General features: G+C 38.5%; 1 protein-coding gene and 1 long non-coding RNA gene across 10 annotated transcripts in view; one reads left to right on the top strand and one right to left on the bottom strand.

Annotated features, from left to right (window-relative positions):
- The window catches only part of LOC137441347 (uncharacterized), a 38,021-nt gene extending 33,476 nt beyond the window's left edge, over positions 1-4,545 (top strand). Inside the window, exons 3-5 of one of the 2 annotated variants that reach the window (XR_010987392.1) lie at positions 1,252-1,351; positions 2,708-2,780; positions 3,658-4,545. This is a non-coding gene — a long non-coding RNA (uncharacterized lncRNA). The remainder of the gene's footprint in view (positions 1-1,251; positions 1,352-2,707; positions 2,781-3,657) is intronic. The other variant, XR_010987393.1, reaches the window with a different exon arrangement.
- The window catches only part of COBLL1 (cordon-bleu WH2 repeat protein like 1), a 78,562-nt gene that overhangs the window by 11,544 nt on the left and 41,177 nt on the right, over positions 1-25,841 (bottom strand). For 7 of the 8 annotated variants that reach the window (XM_068138741.1, XM_068138743.1, XM_068138738.1 and 4 more), the window contains 8 exons: positions 25,254-25,433; positions 19,858-20,059; positions 18,653-18,881; positions 17,037-17,075; positions 16,091-16,185; positions 15,724-15,963; positions 6,813-6,957; positions 4,357-4,425 (listed from right to left, as the gene is read on the bottom strand). In XM_068138741.1, coding sequence (XP_067994842.1) covers positions 4,357-4,425; positions 6,813-6,957; positions 15,724-15,963; positions 16,091-16,185; positions 17,037-17,075; positions 18,653-18,881; positions 19,858-20,059; positions 25,254-25,433 — 1,199 coding nt within the window. The remainder of the gene's footprint in view (positions 1-4,356; positions 4,426-6,812; positions 6,958-15,723; positions 15,964-16,090; positions 16,186-17,036; positions 17,076-18,652; positions 18,882-19,857; positions 20,060-25,253; positions 25,434-25,841) is intronic. The other variant, XM_068138742.1, reaches the window with a different exon arrangement.

The raw sequence follows: 25,841 nt of genomic DNA, 5'->3' as shown, positions 1-25,841 counted from the left end.
TAAACCAAGGCTAACAATGAAAACTAAATACTGGCTTAAAGCAAGCACACTAGAAAATAGCAGATCCCAGAATATGAAGAATCTTAGACTGACTTTCTTGGTACAGACTGTTATCCTACTATGCTTCCAGGACTTCAACAGAAGTACACCATGATAGAAACATAATAGGAAACTGTATGTATTGAAGAAAGGCTCAGTACAGAACAGAAACTTTGATTTTTCCACTTGGGTCATTAGTTAAGAGTTCAGTAATATTGAAGTTACTCATTCAGTTACAGAACAATTACAAAACCCAAACATTTTACCATTTAATTATATTTTTTTTGTATTGCACTTTGTAAAAAGTCTTTATAGTTACACATTAAGTGATCAACATGCATTACAGTGCTGACTGCAGAGGTGGTTTAGATGCCCAAGGAAAGAGGAGTAAGGCTGCAAAGTGGTGCAGGTGAGCTGCTTCCATGTGATGTAAGCACAGGTACATACGCCATACTGGTATTAAATGAATTCCTTCAGCATTTACTATTAGGCCTTGCCTTCTTTTCCCATCCTACCAAAACCTTTAATCTCCATCCAGGAAAAAGTCATGCCATCAGCATCACACTTTGGGAGATTATTTAAATGACAGCAGTACAATTTTCATTGTGTAAAAATAAATATAAATGTCACACAGTACAAACAAAGCGTAACAGAATGTGGACAAAAATGGTGCCTGCTGAAACTATTTTGTAGCCCATAATCAGCTCTCAAGAACACAGTCTCCACCAAGTTGAACAATTATGCCATGAGGCCTTAGCCATCACCAGCCACAGCAACAAAGAACTAAGAAGTTCAGTCTAAATACTCTGTGGAAGACTGAATTCTACAACAAAGCACAGCCAGGACTTCTGACAAGACAAATGGAAGCATTCTGGAGTTACTATGGCTTTGTGCCCAGACGCTGCTGTCACCTCCCTCCTTTTCCTCTGAAAACAAGTATAACAAAGGCTGAGTTACATCTATACTGATGGGATGGAAACTTAGCTGGGGTTGACAGGAGACATTCCTGACACTCCTGCTATGTGAAAGCCTGTCCTTTGCTGTAGTAGGAACACTTCCAAGTTTTGGAGTGGACTAATCTGACCTACAAATGTATACTATCAAACAAAATGAAACATCACACTTGCTCCAAAGTATTTTACGTAATTTGTCAGCCTAATATCAACCTTGCTTAGACTTTATTTCAACTAGTGGTTTTTTGTCTGTTGCTAGATCGCATGCCTGGGCCACTGCTCCCTCAGCACAATGAAGTCTCAATGCATCTGATGCATACACAACATTTAAAAGCCATCCTTCAATTAACTCCCCAGAGGTACAGTTCTGATTTTTGTGACTTGTTTCCAAACCCTCAATTTATAGTTTTTATATGCAACACATCACTAGGAAGTATAGCTGCCTTATTGCTTTTATATTCTATATAACTATACATTGAATTTTTGTCTTGTTTAATGTATTCTCTATGAAAATTTGTCATTGAGTTTTAATAAGCCCCGAAGAACATTGTTAAAACCTGCAGGATGGCATTACAAAGACACACCTGATGACTAACATCCCAACTGCAAGGCTCCTTAGAGTCAGTAAGAACACTCCGTGCACTACAGAGAATAGACTAGCACTGCTCCATGAGCTGTTACGCTTGTAAGCACCAAAGCCAGGAAGCCTGACTACACCATGCAAACCTGCCACAATCTTGCTCTTGACTACAGTCCTTAACAGGTTTCTAAAGAGAAACTGTAGCCCAGATTAGATCAAGGAATTTGTTTTCGGTGATTGGGAAGTTAAATGGGAAATGATTTTCAAATCTGTAATTTTATTTTTTAAAACACCATTTCACTCTCTTCCCTAGGAAAAGGGACAAAGCATTAATTACTTTGGGAAGGCAAACAAAAAAAAACCAACACATAATCAAGAGGGGAAACGTTGTTTACAATCCCAATGTTCAAATTAATTCTGTGTCAATGTTTATTCTAGTAGATGCATGCCTTCAAACTACTTTTGTCAAGGTACAGGCTGGTTTTATACCATGGGAAAACTGTCATTTCACAACAGAAATTCTACTTGTTTCAAATTATATTGCACAGTTGCACTCAGCGTATACATGTCTATTAGGTATGCACTACTTCCACACCAAACTCAATGTATGTAATGGTCCATTACAGGCCAGAAAGCAAAGCTTTACTGGGAGCTTAACTTTTTTTAGTTATTTGCCAAAGCACTGCTGAATAACTGAGTTACTTTGGGAATGCCAGTTAACAGCTCAGTAAAAACTCCAAATGCTTCCACAAGCCTGACAATCAAAGCAGTACTAATCCAAAAAGAAGGAACTACCAAGTCTATGTAAAGTTAGAATTACGTCCAACTTAGCAGTTAAAGAGTTATGGAACTATTTAGGCTATTTAAAACAACACCCAAATGTGCATCGTTTTCAGACTAGGCACATGACAAGCATACTGCAATTGATTTTGCTACTGGCAAATAATGGTTCTCACAGCCTGATAGGCTGTGGCTAAACGGGCCCTTCACACATAGGCCTCAGGACAGTTTCAGAGATGCCACCAGAGAGCAGCAGTATCACATGAGAAAAAGAAGAAAAAACTCTCAAACCCACTGCAATGAAGCTGTGCTGTGTGACTTGTTTCTGTATTTAAAACAAATACATTGTATTAAGTTTTCAGCAAAGAAGATTGTGTGAAGACATCAGCAGCAGATCTACAGAATGAAGACTGTCAGTAACTGCCGAGGTAAATCCCAGGGCTCAGCACAGACTGTTCTAAGCCCAGTGAATATATTTTTTCTATTTCTTTCCATTACATATCACATTATAATACTTAAATAAAAAAATAAAATGCCTCAAGCACATGTTCCTAGATTTATGGAAAAGCAAACAAACCATTTCTATGAAGTTCAGAGCTGTTTATCTATGCAGCACAGACTTTACAGTGATGGGAAATGCAGAAATTCTAGCATGGATCTACAATCTCTAGATAGAAACAAGCTCATGAAAGCAAACGAAAAAAGCACCTTAATTTTAAATCATAGTATGATTAACTTTTCTCATCATCTTGGGACCAACTACATGTAGATAAACACAGTTTTCAACACCAAAAATTAAGTACTAATAAACATCACTAAGAGCCACTGAGAAGTGGCTGCCCTTCATCTGCTACAATAGCTAGAAATAGGAAAGGTTACAGCTTCTCTACATCTTCTGCTTCAGACTGCACAGCATAGGTTTCTACTTCCCATTTATTATATTACATATTATTTCCATTAAAGGTATTTTCTGACCATTTACATAAATCACCCTAAACACAAACCAAGCCCAAATTTACTGGTTTTGCCCCCCCCCCCCCCCCTTTTGCCAAGGCCTAGTGACAGGTGACTTTCAATTCTTGTTGTACATTTGTGTTTTACCACCCCAAGTCAATTTGAATGGCATCCTGAATAAACATCTGGAAAACTACTTAGGTGATCTTGTTCACTAGCACAGAAACTGAATGTTCAGCATCATGTAATGCCAGTGACACTGCACATGCTTAATGTTTATGTATTTCATTCTTCGTTACATATATTGAAAAGTGTTTCATTTTGTTTTGTTTTTGTTTTGTTTTTTCCCAGACTGCACTGGCACTGAATATTCTAGAAGATTTTACAAATTTTAGAAGACTTCTAGATGCTTCATCTTGTATCTGAACCCTACAGCCCAATGCTTACAAATAAGAGTACTTAACATCACCAACAGCATTAAACTAAAATAGCATTACATTCAGCAGCTTGAGAACTGTATTTTAAACAGAAATACTTTCATGCATCACTTTTTTCCTAATAAATAACTGAATGTATAAACGTGTATTTATGCACACAGTTTATATTTACAACTTCGGTTTTCAAAGACTGTTTAGATGGAAACCAAAAAGCAGGAACAGATTTGGTCCTCCCCTCGGTTATGCAGGAAAAGGGTAGCATAAGGTGGGGTTCTGAAAATCAGACTGGGTCCTAGCTTTTGCAAGGCCTGCTATAAAGTATATAAAAATCACAGAAGTTCTGACTTGCTCTTGTCTACAACTTGTGGCGAAGGAGAGAAAACAGTAAATGCAAAATACAGAGACCAGTACAAAATATATTGTACGTGCTTCTGATGATATTAAATGTAAACTATATTTATTTTAGAAAGTTGTATTTGTACTTCAAAGGAAAACTTAACCTGAAACACTAAAAGTAGTTTAATATGACATTAATAGTGTAGCAATTTACACTACAAATTATCATAGTTTGCTATGAAGTGGATTTTTTTAATGCATTTGGAAAAATACCAACCTGTTTCAGATGGTATTTCAGGGGGCCTTTCTTCTACTTTAGTAGTGGCTGATTCTGTACACCGTGATACTGCAATAAAAATCAAACAAGCTTTGTTATTGCCTCTCAATTTCTGCACCCTCAAAAGTTCTAGATAAAATGTTAAACTGTGATCTTACAGACTTCCAAGTTCAAGAAATAAACCTTCTCTTAAGCAACTGGTGCTCACTGTTACTCTCCCCACATATTTTTATCTCAACTCTCAGGTGGTTTTGAATCAGAAAACTGAATTTTTGATCGAATGGAAGAATTACAAGAGAACAATACAAAACTTTCCCTAAAATCTCTCTGATCAAGAGAAGGTAGATCTTTTCCCTCCATCCCAAGATGTCCACCTCATTAATAGAATCACAATTGCTATAGTTAACCTAAGTACAATTAATACGGTACTTTCAGTGGTTTGTTTTTTTTTTCTGATTTCTGTGCCCTAAACCTGTCTGATATCTCATACTCGTGGCAAAATAACAGCAGATTGGCAAGGAGGATTGTAAACACACTAAAGTGACTTGCAGATGGGATGTAGAAAAACACACATCATACTAACCCTTCTTTAGTCTTAGGTGTTTGGTAAGTGGAACACCTGTGTTCAGACAACACAGGCCTGTGACAGATTTAGAGGCAGCCTATTGAACATGCTTGCCCTGCTGTGGGAGAGAAAGCACAGTGTCTGTGTTAATCCCTGACATCCAGGTGAAAACAGCGGGCTTGGTGATCCTTTAGCACTGACTAAGCTCCACTGCGCCTGCATCCTTGCCTGTGTTCCTCTGCCTGAGTAGAACAGAATAGAACAGGTTGGAAGAGACCTTCAAGATCATCGCGTCCAACCTATCATCCAACACCACCCAACCAACTAAACCATGCAACCAAGCACCCTGTCAAGTCTCCTGAACACCTCCAGCGAAGGTGACTCCACCACCTCCCTGGGCAGCCCATTCCAATGGGCAATCACTCTTTCTGTGTAAAACTTCCTCCTAACCTCCAGCCTAAACCTCCCCTGGCGCAGCCTGAGACTGTGTCCTCTTGTTCTGGTACTGGCTGCTTGGGAGAAGAGACCAACCTCTGCCTGTCTACAACCCCCCTTCAGGTAGTTGTAGAGAGCAATAAGGTCACCCCTGGGTCTCCTCTTCTCCAGGCTAAGCAACCCCAGCTCACTCAGCCTCTCCTCAGAGGGCTTGTGTTCCAAACCCCTCTCCAACTTTGTTGCCCTTCCCTGGACACGCTCCAGCAAGTCAACATCCTTCCTAAACTGAGGGGCCCAGAACTGGACACAATACTCGAGGTGTGGCCTAACCAATGAAGTGTACAGAATGACCTCCCTGCTCCTGCTGGCCACACTGTTCCTAATGCAGGCCAGGATGCCATTGGCCCTCCTGGCCACCTGGGCACACTGCAGGCTCATGCTCAGCCTACCATCAACCAGCACCCCCAGGTCCCTCTCTGCCTGGCCGCTCTCCAGCCACTCTGACCCCAGCCTGTAGCACTGCATGGGGTTGTTGTGGCCAATGTGCAGAACCCGGCACTTGGATGTGTTAAATCTCATGCCGTTGGATTCTGCCCATCTGTCCAGCCTGTCGAGGTCCCTCTGCAGAGCCTCTCTACCCTCCAGCAGACCAACTCCTGCCCCAAGCTTAGTGTCCTCCACAAATTTACTGATGATAGACTCAATGCCCTCATCCAGATCATCAATAAAGATGTTAAAGAGGATGGGGCCCAGCACTGATCCCTGGGGGACTCCACTACTGACTGGCCGCCAGCTGAATGTGGCACCATTCACCACCACTCTCTGGGCTCGGCCCTCCAGCCAGTTCCTAACCCATCGCAGTGTGCTCCCGTCCAAGTCATGGGCTGACAGCTTGGCCAGGAATTTGCTATGGGGGACGGTGTCAAAGGCCTTGCTGAAGTCCAGGTAGACTACATCCACAGGCCTCCCCACATCCACCAGGTGGGTCACCTGATCATAGAAGGAGATCAGGTTGGTCAGGCAGGACCTACCCTTCCTAAATTCATGCTGGCTGGGCTTGATCCCTTGGCCATCCTCTAAAGTGCTGTGTGATTGCACTCAGGATGACCTGTTCCATAATCTTGCCTGGCACTGAGGTCAGGCTGACAGGCCTATAATTCCCTGGCTCATCCAACTGGCCCCGAGTGAGGCTCCAGGGATCCCACAGTTAGCAAGGTAATGAAAACAGATTCATTCTGCTTTTTATCCATGGTTTTGTGGTTCATGTTGTGTCCTGCCTGTGCCAGCTCACACATATTGTATGAGCCAATCTGAAAAAGCAGTATTAAATGCACTCTTCATGAGATGGCTGGCACTCATATTTTTACTTGAGGTTCTTATCTTACAGGGTGGATTTCCATTAATGAAATGGCCATACTTTCTGTTGCCTTCCTATTAAAACTGCATAAAAAATTACCAGTCTCATTACTGCTTTCACTTTGATCTTCTGGTACTCTAATGGGTGGAGAGGGTGCTTTGCGCTTCATCCTCCGCAGAGAGGAATTCACAGAAGCGGTGTCGCTGAGCGGCAGAGAGCCTTTCCGTACTAATCCTGAGGGGTCCTAAGATGGGAGACAGAGGAGGAATGAGATTATTAACAATCAAAGAGGAACAGTAAAATGGCTCTAGTAATTATTCTCCAAAAGCATTTATAACGTACATTTGGGAAAGAGACAATATATACTTGTTACCAAACATATTAAACTTCTCATCTTAATTTCTCATGGAGTAGGGCTTGGTTTTTAAGAAACAAAAAGAGAGAAACCAACAATAACCAAAAAACCCAAACAGAACACAAAAAAAAACCAAAAATAACAAAAAAAAAACACCCTAGAGTAATTGAATATATTCACAAAGGTACAACATAAAGCTGTAAAAGAAAATCAGTTGTTACATACTATATAAAATAGAATTTATATTGTTTTATGCCCAAAAGCTATTCTACAAACCCCAAATAATTCTCTTCTAAATGTAGATAAAGATTATTGTTGGAAGAAGGTTCAATTATGCCCCCACTGCAATGACATGACAAGTTTCCTTCACTCCTTCGAAAGTAGTTCTAATTCGGCTTTATAAATAACTGTTAGGACTTTTTTTCCTACATTAAATACTTCCAAAAATTTCTATTAAAGTTGAATGCCAGCTTTTAAAGCTTACCTTGGAAAGTACAATTACCTTAGAACCATAATACATTTTAACTAAATTACTAGTTTTTAAAACAATAATACCTGTTGATGTTAAAGTGTAATAATGTCCTCATTATTGCAGCAAAAGACAAAATTCACAAATAATCAAAAGAATTAAAAAACAGACAAAGGCTACCTGCTGAATGCTCCATAGTTTGGTGCTACAGGAGTCCAACTGCATTGCAAATTGTTTTTAAAATATATTCTGTGCCTCAAAGAGACAGTGGTTGTAAATTTACATGTTGTTCTTCAGTCCAGTTTGCCTTATGATGAGGAAAATTTGTATTGCTGCATCTATTGCAATGATAACACTCATGATTCAAGCAGTACAGGGCTGTATTTTGGCACAAGACACGACTGCTTGTTTCTATAGTAATTCTGACCCCTATCACTTGTCTGCTCAATGATGTAATAAAAATCCATCAGTGATATTCATTTATGGCTAGGAAGATCCTCAGAGCAACTGGTTGTAGTTAACTTCCTTGTGCTTCAGTTAACCAGCCCACGTCACAAAGAAGAACATTAAGACACAGGGATGACACAACTACACGTATAGATTTTTGTTTCACTGACAATCCTTTCAAAAACAATTGTTGACTGTGTCAATATTGATAGAATAAGATGCTTATGATTAGAAAACCACTAGGGAATAAACACACATTTTCTATAGCAAGGAGAATATTGAAGACCAAAAGCTAGAGTGTTTGGTTGTACACAATCAAACTATAAAGAAAATTACAGACAATATGAAAGATACTCGCACAAGATGTCCGTGAAGTAGTGTTTGGCAGTTCCTGTTAGATCTCAATAGAACACCTGGATGAATGAACTGGAGTGGTAAAAACCACCCTCTGAGCTACCCTGGGGGCATACTCAGTCATCTGTTTTGTCCCACCGTGACATCGGTCATGAAAGATCACTTAGGCACTTTACTGCACTGTAAGGAGCAACTGTCCACAATGTTCACCCAATTCTTATACCAAACACTTTACTGCCAAAGAAACTGAAGCCTTTTACAGCAAAGCATGACTCAAAAGGAGGAAAAAAAGTACGATCTGAAACAATCTTCTAAGAACAGCAGTGGATATGGACAGAGGACTCCATTCTTAATTAAGACTACTTCTATGCTTGACTAGTTTTTGAACCAGTCAGCTTCTGGATTAAAACGTCACACGACAATCACTTTACACTTAATCACATTTCCCAGAGAGTTCTACCAAAAAAAAAAAAATATTAGAAAGGAAAAAAGGATTCAGGATATGAATTTATACGGGGGGGGTGGGGGGGTGGGTGTGGTGTCAAATGTAACATGATTTCCATAAATGAGGCATTTTTTGCTGTTAAATCGTCTTCCTCCTTGCTGTTGGGCAGTCCTGTTTTTCTTCTCTTTGGTAACTGCTCTCCAGGCTGCAGCCTCTCTGCTCTGCAAAAAAAAACACTGTTTCTCTGTTCAAAGGTCTGCACCCTCATCTGCTTTGCTCAGGCTTCCTCAGCTGACTTAGCTGGCAGAGTTCTGCGCACACTCTCTCAGTTAAACAGATGTCACCAGAGTTCCTTCCTGCATAGAAAGAGTATGCATGTAGGGGAGAAATAATGTTCTCAGCATAAGAGCGCACATGCTACTAGAAGATTTTTATAAGCCTTTCCACTGCCCTTTGCATCCAAAGAAACAAATGATTTGCAAAGATTTTGAGAAAGTACTAAATGTTCCAGTTAGGGTTCAAGTGTTGAACAGATTTTCTCAAGAATTATTCAATGTATGAATATTAAGAGCCTCCAAATCCTAACAAAGGCTGTAATGTGAAAATAGTGCTTGAAACAGATGGGGAGGAAAAAAAAATTAAAAGAAGTGTTTTTAAGATGTATCTGACAAAGTTTGGGAATATATACCTGGGTGTTCATGTGTCATACCAATTGCTAGTGCTAACCAGTGCCTTGATCAATTACACTTAACATTAAAATTTATGTTAGAATCATTGAAGTCAGAAACACTAGTGAACTGTCCTGACTTCCACAACATATGTATGAGTTCCACTTTTTACACTACACAGTCTCCTCATCCTAGAACAAACACGGATGGATATGAGGATTTTTAGCCTCAAGTGTGTGGAGCAAGTTTGCCAACAAATCCCGCACCACCCCAAGCAGACACCTGCAAAGGCTAGTGCTTCCAGATCTCTATAAGCAGTGGCAGACACGGTGCCAGGCCCTAATTATAATTTCAAAATCAAAAGAGCGGTAATTAAGCCACAGTTATTTTGCAACTGGAAGGAAAAGGAAAAAAAAAGAAATTATAAAAAGAGGTATTTGAGAAAAACTGTAGCAATAGTGGAGCATTTCAGTGTGCTGGAAAGCATACCTCACACCAAGGGGGTCACTATGTACACATTTTCATACCACCAGCACCTACCACTTGCTCCATAAAGAACTAGGTTTAGGAGATTTCAAACCACGTTGCCACCATAATGCTAGTAGAATCTATTCAGAGAAACTCAGCTAGTGTTATTCTGTTCAAACAGCTGATATCGCTATTACCTTTTATGATTTATTTACATACTCTCCAATACAGAAGTAAATACAGTAAGAGGACAAGGTTATGCACTTGGTGTACCGCAAAGTGGATGGATGCAATGTTCACCACCAGTTCTGAATTATATGTTTCATATCAAAAGATCTTCAAGCAGGTAGTCTTGAGCACTGTCTTTGACAGGTAACCCTGTCTCTATTCAAGAGTCCCCTGACGTTCACAGTGCTTACTGCATCATTGCCTAACCTCCCCTTTAAAGGGGAGGAACATCTTGTTTCAGACAATTGAGCCTTATACCTGAGCATGAAACTCATCCCTCCCAAAAATCTTAACTAAGCTGTTTCATGGCAGTGGCTAATAAGGCCATTCAGAAATAGTTGCTTCTCACGCATCTCCCTAATTCTCCTATCTCCTCCTTTTCTAAGAGGTAAAGTGGAGTTTTATATTTCTTTAGGAGCTGGCTTGTGCAAATGAAAGCAAGCTTACTGGTTCTATGCATCATTTAAAAATGTAAACATTTTGACTACAAATCTCCACTTTATAATCCTACCCAAACACAGCTTATGTATGCTCCTTGACAATAACTGAAAACAGTGTAAGGAGACAAACATTCATGGGATAAAATGAACATATCACAGTCTAGTTTTTTATAAATAAAGCATCAAGAAGAAAATCAACAATGACATTTTGGACATAATGAGTTTCTGCTAAAAGATTTATTTAAGTGTTATTACTAGAAAATTGCATCCACTTTTATGAAAAGTGTGACATCTGCATTACACAACAGCACTTTTTGAAAACCCTTGAGAGTCCTCTCTACTCACAAGTGTATTTAAACTTCTTTCTTCTAAACATACTTTGCCAAGAGCCATCTTGCCCAAAATTAGAACTGAAAAATAAGTTGAGAGATCTCAATTTTAGAGACCAACACTTCCAATCTGATTTAGCACAGAAATTTGCTGGACAAATATCAGCTCTTTAAGCTTACTAGTAATCTTCTGACTCTCATATAGAATGAGTAAACCATGCTAAGCATGAGTAAACCATGCTAAGCAATAACTTGTAAAAGCTATCCTTTGTACTAGTTCATACCCTAAAAATAGGAATGTAGCTCCAAAAACTAATTTTAATATCACTCTGAAATTAAGACAGAAAACCATCCAATCCTTATATCAGAATGTAGTTGCTCATAAAATGAGAGAGCAGTTTCTTTAAGGGAAAAGAAGTGGAAAAGCTGTAGGAGGTAAACATAATAATCCTTTTTCTTACTGTGAGAAACTGGAGTATAATGCACTGTAAAGACAACAGCAAGAACTCTGTTCCCTTAGTTGGCTCATTTCACTGTTGTCTGATATTACTACTATCATTTGCAAGGAGATGCCTCTTGTAAGGAAAAAGCAAGTAAAAAGCAATCCTTAAAGAAAGGGTGGGGGATCCCAAATTTTGTAAAGTAACTTAATGGGGCACTACAATAACAGTGAAACTCCCCTGCAGCAAACACACCAATCAGCCTGGGGAGCAACCCGAAAAAGACTTTAAATCCGACCAGCAGGACACACATTTTCAACAGTGAGCAAAATAACAGCCTAAATTCTTTTGTTTAGAATGGAGTCATTGTATGACCACTGTACTTGCCTCATTACTGAGAATTGGCTTGGATTAAACAAGTGTAAATTGGTCACTTCAGGTTGAGAAAATACTGAAGGACGGTAATACTGAGGGAAAAATGCTGTACAAACAACAAAACTGACTTTATTCTACAATGCTTACACATTTCATTTCAAAAGCCATAAACAAGATTTCAGTTCTTGGACTAAGGACTGATTCTTTATTAATTCTATATTTAAACAGTGACAAATTTAATTTATACAATTGCAAATCCTGTAAACTACATTTTTATTTAAATAACATTATTTTACATTGTTGCTCATTTAATGCCTTATTAAGGGAACTGTGCTTTAAGTGAAACTAGAAATCTCAATAGCTGGAGATACCTCTTTGGTTATTTTAGAGACTCAAGTGGAAGCTCTGAGAAACAAACTTCCACATCTTTCCCTTACCATCATTACTAAGGCAGTGCTAAATCCAAGTAATTTTTGGTTTCTGTTAATGGTGGAGCCCTGTTCTACTTTTTCTGTTCTCCTAATTATGCACATTCAGTTTCGAAAAGTCAAGAGTCCAATTCACTCATATGAACTAGAAATGAGGTTATGGAGATCATTTGGTCCAACCTCCCGTCAGGCACAATGCCTTATATTAGGTTATTGCATGAGCCTGATAATGCACATCTTGAATATTTCCAGTGAGGGAGCTTCTACCACTTCCCTTGAGTGACCTATTCCAATATTCAGTTGTTCTCATAGCAATGAGTTTTTTTCCTGAATCTGAATGGAGTTTCCTGTGAAGCAACTAGTACCCACTGTCCTTTGCTCTGTCACTACATATCCTTGTGAAGAATATACCTCTATGTTCCATGTAGCACCTTCGCAGGTATCAAAAGGATGAGCAGATCCCATCTGAACCTTCTTTTCACTGGAACATTTAGATTCTCCAAATTTTAAACAGCATGGTGGCCTTCCACTGAATTCTTGCCTTTTTTAAATCTCTACCTTGAAGTGCATGTATCAAACAGGGACATAGTATCACTAGTGAGACCTAAGAAGTATTGAATACAATGGATTCAAGATGGACCATACAGACAGATCCCAACCTGTACTGGTATTTGAGATTACTCCATTCCAGATACAGAGAATTTCACATGCATTTTCCTTAAACCTCATGCAGTTCCAGCCTAGCTCTTCTGGTATACCTGTCTCTCCACCAAGTTTGGTGTTACCCTCAAGTCTATTGAGAGTGCATTCAATTTCATCATCTAGGCTGTTCATAAACGGGCGACACTACCATCTCATCAGGAGCTCCACCTTACAGTCCTACTCTCAGCCATTAACCACCACCACCATTTGAGCTGGTCAGCCAGCTTTTGTCCTATTTTGATGTTCATCAATCTACTCCCTACCTTACTTTTCCAACAAAGAATGTTGTGGTAGACTGTGACAAACACCTTGGACTTCTGTCTGCCACAAACTCAGGAAAGCTGTTTGAGTTATTCTTAACATCTCCTGACAATTTGAGCTCCAGGCTTGCCTTTGCATCTCTCCATGTCTGAGAAGTGTATCTATTTATTTTTGGGAATGGTCTGGCCCCTTTCCATCCATTGCATGCTTACTTTCACAGTTGAGCTCTCTTAGCAGCATGTTTAAATCACAGAATCACCAAGGTTAGAAGAGACCTCAAAGATCATTGAGTCCAACCTGTCACCACAGAGCTCATGACTAAACCATGGCACCAAGTGCCCCCTCCTGAACACCTCCAGGGATAGTGACTCCACCACCTCCCTAGGCAGCCCATTCCAATGGCTAACAACAATGACAAGGTTTAATTTTGCACTTACTCATTTCCCCACTTAGGGAAATGGACTAATCTTGTGCTACAGGAAGACCATCTCTGAAAACATCTCAGCACTCTTCCAAGAAGCAACTTTTGCCCTCCAAGATAATTGCTTATATGATCTCTCCTAAGAGATCCCTGGTCAAATTGTGTTAATATGGAATCATAACACTTAGAAAATGGTTGGGGTTGGAAGGGACCTTAAGGATCATCTAATTCCAAGCCCCTTGTCATGGACAAGGGCAACTACCACTGAACCAGGTTGCTCAAAGCCCCATCTTTCCTGACTGAATACTTCCAGGAAGAAGGAATCCACAATTTCTCAAGGCATCCTGTTCCAGAGTCCTCACTATCCTCACGGTGACGAGTTTCTTCCTTAGTCTCTCCTCATTTGAAGTACTGAAAGGCTGCTATTGAGTCTCCATAGAGCCTTCTCTTCTGTAGGCTAAACAGTCCAATTCCTTCAGCCTGTCTTCAGGTGTTCCAGCCCCCTGATCATATTTGTGGCCCTCCTCTGGACTTGCTCCAACAGTTCCATGTCCTTCTTATGCTAGGGTCCCAGAGTTGAACATAGTACTCCAGGTTGGGTCTCACGAGAGTAGAATAAAGTGGGGAGGAAAAAAATCACCTCCCTCAACCTGATACCCATGCTTTGATGTGTATGTACATTCAGTCCAAATTCATTCAGTAGATTATATTTATTGGACAGTAAATATTAAAAGAAAATATTTGACATTAACTAATAAAATTTAAGGCACAGAGCAAGTATTTGCCCACATTTAAATCCTAAGCTGTGTATTAGCTGATAAATCACTGATCAATTAAATCAGAATGAAACAAAAGTCAACTTAAAAAAAAAAAAACCCACACTCTAAATGTTTCTAGGTTCTAAGGGAGTTGCACAAAGTAGTACAAAATAGAAAATACACACAAATATAATTTAATCTGGATTTTTGCCTTCCTTTCTGAGCTACTCAACTTCAGTCAAATCGCTTTAGATGAATAAAAAATGTCAGTACAAAATAATAAATCTAAGCAATTTTGTTGAGTGACAGATCCTAGCCCAGCAGTCATACATTACTGTTAGACATAATAGGATATTAATCATTTAAAGCATGTTGACATTAATAATTTTTTTCTAAAAATTTAAATTCAATTAAAGACAAACATGTTGAGGTAAAAGATCATGATTTTTTTTTTGCCCCCAAAGGCTCTTTTTATTACAATACAAAAAGAAACCTTTGTCTTCTTCAAATGATAAAGCTTTTCAGCAGGACACAATACACAAATTCAGAACTTTTGCTAAACAGTGCTCTCTTGTGGATCTATGCATCAATGAAAGAGTAAATCAGTGCACATAAAGGAAATGGCAGTTTGAAACTTCTTGTTTCTCAAGTCTAACAAAATGAATCCTTTAGACTGTATTTAATTCAGTTCTGCATTTCATTTTCCTAACATGGTAATAGCATCGTTCATTAAAGACCACCTTTAGACACTGTATTCAAAACAAAGTATGAAATAAATAAATAATCAAACCCCAACACATTTATAATGACAATTTTAGCCTTGATCTTTAATTGGAATTCACATTGTGCGATATCAGGATAGTACTTAATTCATCGACTCTCCCCATTTCTTTCAGCAGAATTTCTTCATTGCATGGGATATACAGGTTACTTAAATAGTCCACAATTAAATATCTCCCTATTTGATTAAAATAAAAGCCTTATTTTGACTTGCTAGGAGCACAAGAATGTTAGGACTGCTCCCCAAGATATCTGCCTTTTTCTAGTAATGTAATGAACAAGCTGTTTGTTATGACATACAACTAAGACATCAAAACCAACTGGAAATATCAAAGCATCACTTACTAGACATGATAAAGTGAGACAATGTTCTCACATTTAAATATATAAACTATTAGTCCAAAAGAACAAAAGGTGCACACAATACCAGGCTACATAAATTGGTTTTACTTTTTCAAAATGCAGTAGCTACTTTGGATACAGGCTATAAAGTTTAAGAGAAACATCTTTCAATTTCTGTAGTTAAATTCCCTACATTTTCATTTCCCATGGATGTGATTCAAGCCTCAGCAGGTTATCAACAGGGTTATCAGTACTATTATGTCTAAACTTCTGAAGAGAAATGAAGCAAATGTAACTAACCTGTTCATTCCTATCAAGGCTGTTTGATTTCACAATACCAGATGCTGGTTTGACTTGGGCTTGTGCAAGTTCCTGGGGAGCACTCTGAGAATTTGGCATAGGTGGTAAAGGAGCTCTCCGTTTCTTTGGCATTTCAGACGGCAGAGTGTTTGAATCATACTGCTTGCTAACAGTGTTAGATCTTGTGATAAATGCTGGCCTTGGCTTGTTCATCAGTGGGGTTGCTGGGGCACTGGCAGCCTTGAGGTGCAGAGGAAGAAGAGAAAAAAATAAATCAAAATTAATTGTACTTTCTGGAAAACAGTGCACAGGATTCATTGCTTAATGTGAATGTTTCTAGTATGGCTTATATGAAGTTACAGCTTACTTGTTCTCTTTTCTTCTTGCTTCGCTGAAAAAAGCTGAAGAATCCTTTGTTTTCTTTCTCCTTCAGAACATCTAAGTTTTCAGATTGGTAGGAGTCTAAAAAAGAAAACAATAGTTTTAGATGTTATTTATTGCACAAATTATTTCTGCATCCATACTATTTCACTGTCATAAGCCCCCTGAAAGGATATACAAAACACACCATAAATCACCTATATTAATAGTGTTTCTAAATGCTACAAAACAGCTCTCCCATCAGCCATGTTCTTCTTGCCTTTCTCAGACCTCAGAATAGATAAATTTCAGCTGCTATTTATTGCATCCCATCCCGCATGTCATATATTGTGGTTCATATCACAAAGGTTATAAATGGGGAAAAAGGGCATAAATCTCTCCAGCCCTCAATTCCTACCAGTTTAAATTCATGGTAAAGTGGAAGGTAGGTAAGTCGGGCACAAACCTCCATGTGGCATGGGTAGGGAGAAAGATCACCGAAACACCTAGTAGGTACTACACACATAACTGCATGGCAGTCATAGTAAAGTCAGTCAGGTCCATTCCAGTATTTTGCATTGTCTTATTCATGCGGACAATGTCTAAATATAAAGGTTGTCTCTTCTTGATTTTTACTAGATTTAACTTTCTTACAGAAATACCACTGAATGAAAATGCAATGAGCAACAGAAATCAGCAAGGCAACTCCGGGCTCCTCTACAAGTATCAATACAAACATGATTGTAAATTTAATCAACCAACCTAGGGAAAACTATACAGAAATACTTTATATATAGCTAGCTATATCCACTTCTGTATTATCTATTTAGATGTGCATTAATGATGGGACAGAGATAATTACTCATGTCACAGCAAAGCAGATGCTATTGTAGGAGCTGATGGTTATGTCACCTAAGTGCAACAGTTTCACCGCCTGTTTCAGTAAATCGTACCTTGCAAAGACGGTAAATTTAAATCAACTGGTGATGTGGCTACAGAAAGAGAAAAAGAAAGACAGAAAATGTGAATCTGAATCAAGGATACAGTTGCAAGTTACAAATACAGAGCACCAAGGTGAATCTTCACCATCAGGAAAAAGGGTGTGTATCCTGACAACCTCATACTATAAACCATTTAAAAACTTGAGCCTGAAGACATGCAACACTGACTGGAATCCCGTAAATGAGGCAAGAGCTATCAGTACACGGAATAGTTTGTTCTGTTATTTTGGACTGCCTGATGATCCAAACTTGGAAAACAAAAAGGAATGTAAAAAAATACAATCTGAATAAAAGTTAAATTCAGTTAAGCAAAAAGTATACCTCATCATTTACTTTCATAAAGAAAGCTGAAAATTCAGAGCTTTGAAGCTGCTTGCAAATCTGAAATGCTGAACTACTTTGTATCAAGAGAGCTGAAATGTGTCTAAATTTCCTAGCAGGCTCTGCCCTGTAGAAAGCATACATGCCCTCTTATTTTCACCTAAGGATTTTTAGTCGTTGATTCAAATGAAGCATATGTCATACTGTGCAAAAGCCAGCTTTGCCAGGCTGTAGATGAAAGCAGTAGCCAGACAACAAACAAGACAACCCACTAAGGGCATATATAGCCCAAGTAACATGCTTAAGCAAATTAAAATACATTATTTTCCAGTGGGGAAGAAAACAAAAAAAACCTAGTTTTTGTCACCTCCATGGGAAAAGTACATATTATCCAAATCTGCCAGTCTCCTGTTGCTGAAGATAACCTGCCTTTGAGAAACGATTGAGAGAACTCTTCAAACTGTAACCATCAAATGATAAAGGTACTGCATTTAGGTAGAAGCACAAACCCAGTATAACCTCTCTAGTTTTTAAGAAGAAATCAAGCAAATGGAACAGTGGTCAAAAATAGGAGAGTGCCAATATTACTGCATTCTATATTCAGGTAAAATTTCCAGTTATTAATGTCCGAAATAGACAAACCACACCGTATCAAATTTTTAGTCACAATACAAGAGAACCTTCATAAAAAAATAAAATTTTTTTTAAATTGGCTTACAGCCACATTAAAACCAGGCACAAGAATGTCCAAACAAATACAAAGAAGCTAGTTTATTTTCCCCTCTTGGGCCACAATTACAAAGAGAATTATCGTTCCTTCACAAACACCATTCAGAAATTGTATATATAAACACCATCACAGCGTTTTAACTCTATTTTAAATAACTTAAAAATAAAACTAAATTTCGCTCCTGCTTCTGTTTTCAGCTCCTCATGACCCTATGTGTTGTCTATGAGTCTTTTTGGGGAAAGCTTGTATTACTTTTAAGTGATGATTTTGTACTTGGCTACCTTTGCTGGTACTCACCGCTTTTGTTAGAAAATAAAGCCTTCACATTATACTTCTCAAATACAAATACAGATAAATTTGTTTCAGTTTCAATTTTGTGGAAGACTAATGAAGTGTACTAAATTGTTAGAAATTAATTTCTTACTAAATAAAAAACAACCAACATCAAAACACATACATTCTTCAAATACTAAGTAACTATTTTTTCTACAACTGCAATATAGAAAAACTATCTTACCTCGACTGATATCCATGGCATATAATTCTCTTAGTCCAAGGTCATTAAGAGATTTTGTCACATCAAGGGGTTCTTGAGACTGGTAATTCTTCAACAGCAGAGTGTGTGAAGGATCAAACTCACATTTACTACAGATAATTGGTACAAGTTCTTGAAGAGGTGAATGCGGACTAACTCTTACTACTGTCTTCTGTGTCTTCTTGTAGTTTATCACTACTCTTACTGTTTGCTAAACAGAAGAAAACTCCAATAAATGCCAGCACAAATTCTGAAGCAACTCACATTTTTACAACAGCCTTACATCAGTCACAGGAATTCCACTTACAGCCAATATTACAGAAGAAACTAACAACTTTGCAGTTCCTTTCTACAGAAGGAAATAGTCTGACGCTCCTTTAGCATCTGTCATCTGCCTGTCCAGTAAGGTACATGCATGGAGTTAGAGGCCCTGCTAGGTTACATTAAGTAGCTATAGATGTCAGCCAATGAACCATGAGAATGTGCATGTGTGCATACCCCTGTAGGACAAAAGGGCAGCAGAATTCCTCTGGCCCTGTGTAAGTGCTTTAGACAAACTGAAATACAATATTCTACATAGAAGCCCATTGGAATGGGCTGCCCAGGTAAGTGGTGGAGTGCCCATTACTGGAGGTGTTTAGGAAGAGACTGGATGGGGTGCTTGGTGCCATGGTTTAGTTGATCAGATAGTGTTGGATGATAGGTTGGATGTGATGATCTCGAAGGTCTTTTCCAACCTGGTTAATTCTATTCTATTCTCAAAGTTCTTGCCATCTTAAGGGTATATTGTTAAGGTTGAGTAACAACAGAAAGGTACAGTATGTATTAAAGGAAAACATCCAATCAGAAGTGCATTTACATGGCAGCATGACAGGTGGTACAAGTTGTCAATTTTCAGTTTGAGAAAGGATGTGTTCAGCCATATTTCATCTGCAGAATTTGTCAAAAGGACAGTAATAATACTGCAATGTTTCCTTCACTCAGTAGCAAAGATGTATGCTGAAACAAACTGAACAATTTTATCTAAGAGCAGCTTATCAAGAACATGGAGCCCTGCATTTCACAGAGGCACACAGCCAGAGGATTGGAGACAACAGGAAAAGCTGAAACAAGAGGTAACTACCAACTCACTTGATGAATACAAGAGTGATTCTAATTTCTCACCATGCTTTAATTTTATTTCTCACCTCTGGTATAACTGGAGCAGGTTTCTTCTTATCCATTTGTTTTGGTTTTAAAATCACCTTTTCCACTTCAAGCATTCCCACTGGCGTGTTTGGTTTGAATTTAATCTGACTATTTTCAGCTGATATCAACTCTATAGTATAACTTGATGGATTTAAATGATACTGTGCACAGAGAAAAATCAGCAAGTCCATCATGGGCTTCCTGTAAAACATAAATAGATGTCACATCAGGTGACAATTAAGCAAGCTACAGCAAAACATACTGCTAAACACTTAACCCAAGTCATCCTTTCCCTTCCATGACTAGTAGTCACTGCAAGCCCCCAAATTTGAGTATCTTCAAGATCATTAAACAGACAAAAAAACCAAACAAATAAAACCCCAACCACCAACCTAAGTCCAAACATAGTCACTAAAAGAAAACACCCTGCACAAAAGATTCGAAGTGCTTGAGCAAAGGGGGTAATTTTTCGCTTGTGTGAAGTGCTGCTTTCCCCGAGGTCAGCAGGGACATATAGATTAGCCACCTCATTTAATGTATAATGGGAACTGTAGCAGTGATGCTAAATGCCCTCCTATTCAATGAGAGCATTTTCCAAAGCCCCCAATTTTTTTGTATCTATTCTGAGGTTACAAAGGACTTTATTTCAGAAATTCTGATTCTGAGCATGAGCTATTTGGAAGAAGCAGGAGAAATGAAGTTTGAGGAAGCCACCTTTTAAGGAGGTCTTGCATTAGGAAACAAAATGAGAGACAAGTGTTTAATAAAGACAGGGAAAAAGCTAAATGACAAGATAGTAGTTGAACACAGTTTCTAGAGAAGTTGTGTAATGTCACACATGTCCTTTATACAAGCAAAGTATGGCAAACCAAATTTTTCCTATGTAGTCGCTATGACCTTGTTCTTTCCATGCTCAGTGAAGAGCATGCAAAACATCACACTGAAATAAAATTAACATTTCTGGTTGCTACTGGAATAACTTTGTCAAAGTTGTAGTTTAAACAGAAGCATCATGGAAGTTTAAATAGACCAAAGGTAAGGAGAGTATCCTAACACTACATGATACAGCAACAGAATCAGGTTATAGTACTATGAGGTCACTGGAACTAGTCATTCTTCAGTTTTTAGAGTTGGTTAATCATCTGTAAGGAGCATTCAGAGGCAAATTCAGATATTGACATCCTTTGCATCTCTCAGTTACAGCTATAAACAGGGAAATTATCACCTGCTCTGTCTCACAAGGATGATACTATGAGATAATTTAAAAGTCTGAAGCAATCAAATGTTATACTGAAAATAACACTGAAGTATCCAAGATAAAATTACACAGAGTTTCACTGGTATGGCTTTATCACAACATTGCAGAGGACAAGGTCAAGAATTCATAATCAAGGATCAAAGAAAGCTGTACTATAGAAATGCATGGAAGTGATAGAAGAAACCTTCACATTAACCACAGCAGCAAGAAGTGACAGGATGGAAATGAAAAACATAACTGCTCACAAACTACAGACACATACATGCAAATTAGTATATGAAAACAGCTATTCATTGCAAATTTGCTGTCCACTGGTACTTCCAAAAATTACCTTCTTGAGCAGGAGGACAAGACACCTTCTGCTTTAGATAGTTCTTAGTGCTAGGAAAGTAATCACATTCTCCCAAACTTGTAAAACTACTTTTTTGCTAAAGCCTTCAATGATTGCAGGCAGAGGATTGCATGAATCACAGTAAGTCACAACAGCTTCCATAACTAAGTAAAAGCCCCAAGAGTGGCCTTCATTTGTCTCATTTGCTTGCCTTCCTTTATAATGTCAGCAAAATCTTTATTTGTTAACTTCTTTAACTTAGCTGCATTACTTAGTTTTCTGGAAATCTCTAACCATAAATATATTTCCATATTGCTGCACCTCTTCATCTCTTACCCATTTTGCTCTGGTTATTCTTCCCTAACTAAATAACAATAAAAAGCAGCTAATAGCAGCCTTTCATCATATCACATAACTAATAGTTAAATGACAAAACTTCACCTAGAATGTACATTATGTTTGTAACCAGTGAAAGGTGTTGATTCAAATACTGCATAAAGTGTTTAAAGGAAAAGCAGCATCCAATTTCTACAGTCCTCTCAAAAAAAAAGAGGGCTAGCTAGAAACTTGCTACTTAAAAAAAATAAAAAATATACAAACAGAAAATTCTATACCAAACTTTAGAACAAGGTCTTCCTATCGTGAGACTCCTATTACCGAAACCCTATGGCGACTTGAGAATCTTTCCTAGGGAGGGAAACTGAGAGCCCTGGGGCTGTTTAGTCTCAAGACGAGAACACTGAGAGGGGATCTGATCAATGTGTATAAATATCTAAGGGGTGGGTGTGAAGTGAAGGGGGGCAATCTCTTTTCAGTGATGCACAGTAATAAGAGAAGGAACAATGGATATAAGCTTGAATATAGAAGGTTTCACCACAACATTGGATGCAGCATACACTGTCTTGGCTGTTGTATTCCTACTACAGAATACCAGGCAACCACCAACAGAACAAGAGGACACAGTCTCAAGCTGTGCCAGGGGAGGTTTAGGCTGGATGTTAGGAAGTTCTTCACAGAAAGAGAGATTGGCCATTGGAATGTGCTGCCCAGGGAGGTGGTGGAGTCACCATCACTGGAGGTGTTTAGGAAGAGACTGGATGGGGTGCTTGGTGCCATGGTTTAGTTGATTAGATGGTGTTGGGTGATAGGTTGGATGTGATGATCTCGAAGGTCTTTTCCAACCTGGTTAACTCTGTTCTAACAAGAGGAAAAACTTCTTTACGGTGAGTGTGACAGAGCACTGGAACAGGCTGCCCAGAGAGATGTGGAGTCTCCTTCTCTGGAGACTTTCAAAACTCATCTGGATGCAACCCTGTACAGACTACCCTAAGTGATCCTGCTTTGGAAGGAGGGTTGGACCCGATGATCTCTGGAGGTCCCTTCCAACTGTACTGTGATACTGTAATAATCAACTTAATCTCTCATAACCCTTTTCTCTGAAATCCCCTTTAAATTTCATTCTGATCCTCTTCTGCCTACTTCTACTCAGGATATTTATCTGTGTAACACCTTGGTTTGTTTGACATCGCTCTTGCTATCCACTAGGCCAAAGCAGGAAGCAAAGCACCCAACTTCATCTGAGAGTAGTACTTTCTTCTAGCGGAGAATGGTATTGAGCACATGGCTGTATAAACCCTACGTTTTTGCTTTTTCTACCATGAGATTTAAAAAGCTATTCTCTCCTCAGGAGCTTTGAGACTGTCATCTGTGATTTACGAGCAACAACTAAATGAATTAGCAATTCAGCTGTTGGAGCTATTTCTAGAGGGACCTTGCCTATTTGCCCACAAAATACAACTATTAAAGACCAAGCAGAACGAGAAAAAAAAAAAAAAACAGTTTGAAGTATGTTTCACAGCAGACTACAGGTCCTGTACACGATCTCCCCTCACTCTGAGTGAGCCTAGGAGTGCTAATAGAGATTCTTATTTGCAAGGAAGTAATTTATTAAATCAATCACATACAGTATCTTGATTGAACAAAAACCACAACAGTAACTGTGAGATAATAAAACTGACTGATAAGCCTGTGAGGCCTATCTTAAACACTGAGTAATTATCCACAATGTAATTTAACTGAGTAAAGATATCTGCAACATTCTTTTCTGGCAGTTTGTTCTGAACAAAGCAAGACAAAGGGCACATGGCACTTCTAAGTGTGGAAAAAGGGAGTGAAAAGAAGTGTCTGACACTGTACACAGGGAATCTTACCTTTAAGAAATTCTGAAAACAGAGAAAGGAACCATATTTACAGATGGCAATATTCCTTGCTGTAATCATGACAGCAAGAACACCATAAAGCACCAAAGTCATCAATTATTTCAGAAAATTTCTTCTGAGAAATATATTCTCAGATTTAAGTTATCCTGAAAAATCACATGGAAACGGAGGGAAGGTGAATCCACAAATTTCAGCCACTGCAGCTCTGGTATTTGATGTCTAAGCAACAACCTCATGAACTCTAGCAAATGACAGAATGTGCAAATATACTCCAGACAGACTTGCCCTCTCATTACAAGGTGAAGCAGGTGTAACTACACATTTACATAATCTGATTTACATCAATCAACAGTCTGCTTGATTTCAATGACACTGACAACACACCAAGCACAACATACAGATCGCTTCTTTATTTCATCTTAGTAAATAAAGTGGCATCCTAATTGTTCTGATCCATACAAGGCCTTACATTGGAGCCTTCTTAGTAGGTCTGCCACAATAATTAATATAACATTTTAAGTCCTAGGATTTATCATTTCACCTCACCAGTCAATGTCATGGTGTTTCTGATCTATGGGTGACATAAGAGTTATATGCACAATCTATACTACCAGTTAATGGACTGAAAAATGTATTTCAGATTAAAACTGGCTTAAGCAAAATATACTTGTTTAGAACAAAAGTACTAATTCCAAAGCCAAAACTAAAAATTAGTTGAGGTATTATACATTTTGTCTGAAGTGATGACACCTGTTTTTAACACTCCTAGTAGTCTGTATGTAGTTGCACCGAGAAAGTGATGAGGATTTGACTTTGCACCCAAATAAGACACAGGAACTCATCTCTAAGTCTAATAAGGAAAACTCACATAGGAAAATTCAGTGACTCACACAAATTATTATTTTTTCTAGAGACTTGCATTGACTAAAAGCAACAACAGGTATAGTTATGCATCCCAACAGATACCATAAAGAATTTTCCAATCTCTAAAAAGTCTTCACAAAAATGTAGGTGAATGTATCAAGCATATCTTTCTACCCCAAAATCATAGTAGAATCAGAAACATGCAGGTTGGAAAAGGCTCTTAAGATTGTTGAGTACAACTGCAAAACCAGCACTGCCAAGTCTACCGCTAAACGGTGTCTCTAAGCACCACAACTACTTTAAAAATATCTCCAGGGATGGTGATTCCACCAATTCCCTAGGTAGCCCTATTACAGTGCCTGACAACCATTTCAATAAAGAATTATTTTCTAGTAGCAAATCTAAACCTCCTCTGGCACAACTTAAGGCTATTTCCGCTCATCCAATCACTTATTCCCTGGGATAAGGAGAATGGCTCCCACTTCAATACAATCTTCTTTTAGGTAGTTGAACAGAACAGAGTCTCCTTTTCTCTAGACTCAACTCCAGTTCCCTCAGCAGCAACTCCTAAGACTTGTTCTCCAGACCCTTCACCAGGTTTCTTGCCCTTCTTTGGTCACACTCCTCATGTATTTTACCAAGTGATTAAAAACTGGATGAAAGCTGAAGTAACCCATGCCAAGAAAAGAAAGTTAAGCAGAACTGTCATACTGTGTAACTTACCTTCCATTAACTGTAGTATACTTGATTACATCTCCTGGCAGGACCACTGAGAGTTCAATATCTTTATCAATTACATTCTCTTTCTGTTCCATTATGAGGTTGTCCGATTCTGTGTCATCAAATGGAGAAACAGCAACAGATTTTGTTTCAGATGGAGGGGGAGGTGCTTTGGATTTTCTTCTGAAATAAATGGATAAAAATGAAAAGTCAAGTATGTATTTATATATACGATTCCATACTGACAAACTAAAAAGTCTCAGAACAGGAGAGAACCACAGTTAATTTTTTTCAGCCTCACTGTGTAAGTGATACACACAAGGAAGGGATGAGACAATGCTTTAAACATACAATTGGTGAAGACAACAGACTAAGGTATCATATTTTAAAAAGCCATCAAGCCCAAACATTAACAAGTAAATTAAATACTACCTCTCCTCCATTGGGTTACACAACAGACCTTACTTGTGCTTTCTGCAAACAGATTTACTGGATTAGTATAAACAGAAATACTGTACTATGCAGTATGAAGCCAAATTGCACTAACAGTATACTTATTATGTAGGATAAATAGGCAAGGGAATGAATCAC

Source organism: Melanerpes formicivorus, unplaced genomic scaffold, assembly GCF_026170545.1.
Source record: "Melanerpes formicivorus ecotype bairdi unplaced genomic scaffold, bMelFor1.0.p_v2 SCAF_5, whole genome shotgun sequence".
Lineage (NCBI taxonomy): Eukaryota > Metazoa > Chordata > Aves > Piciformes > Picidae > Melanerpes > Melanerpes formicivorus.
The sequence above is the reverse complement of the archived record's forward strand: the minus strand, read 5'-3'. Positions and strand labels throughout refer to the sequence as shown.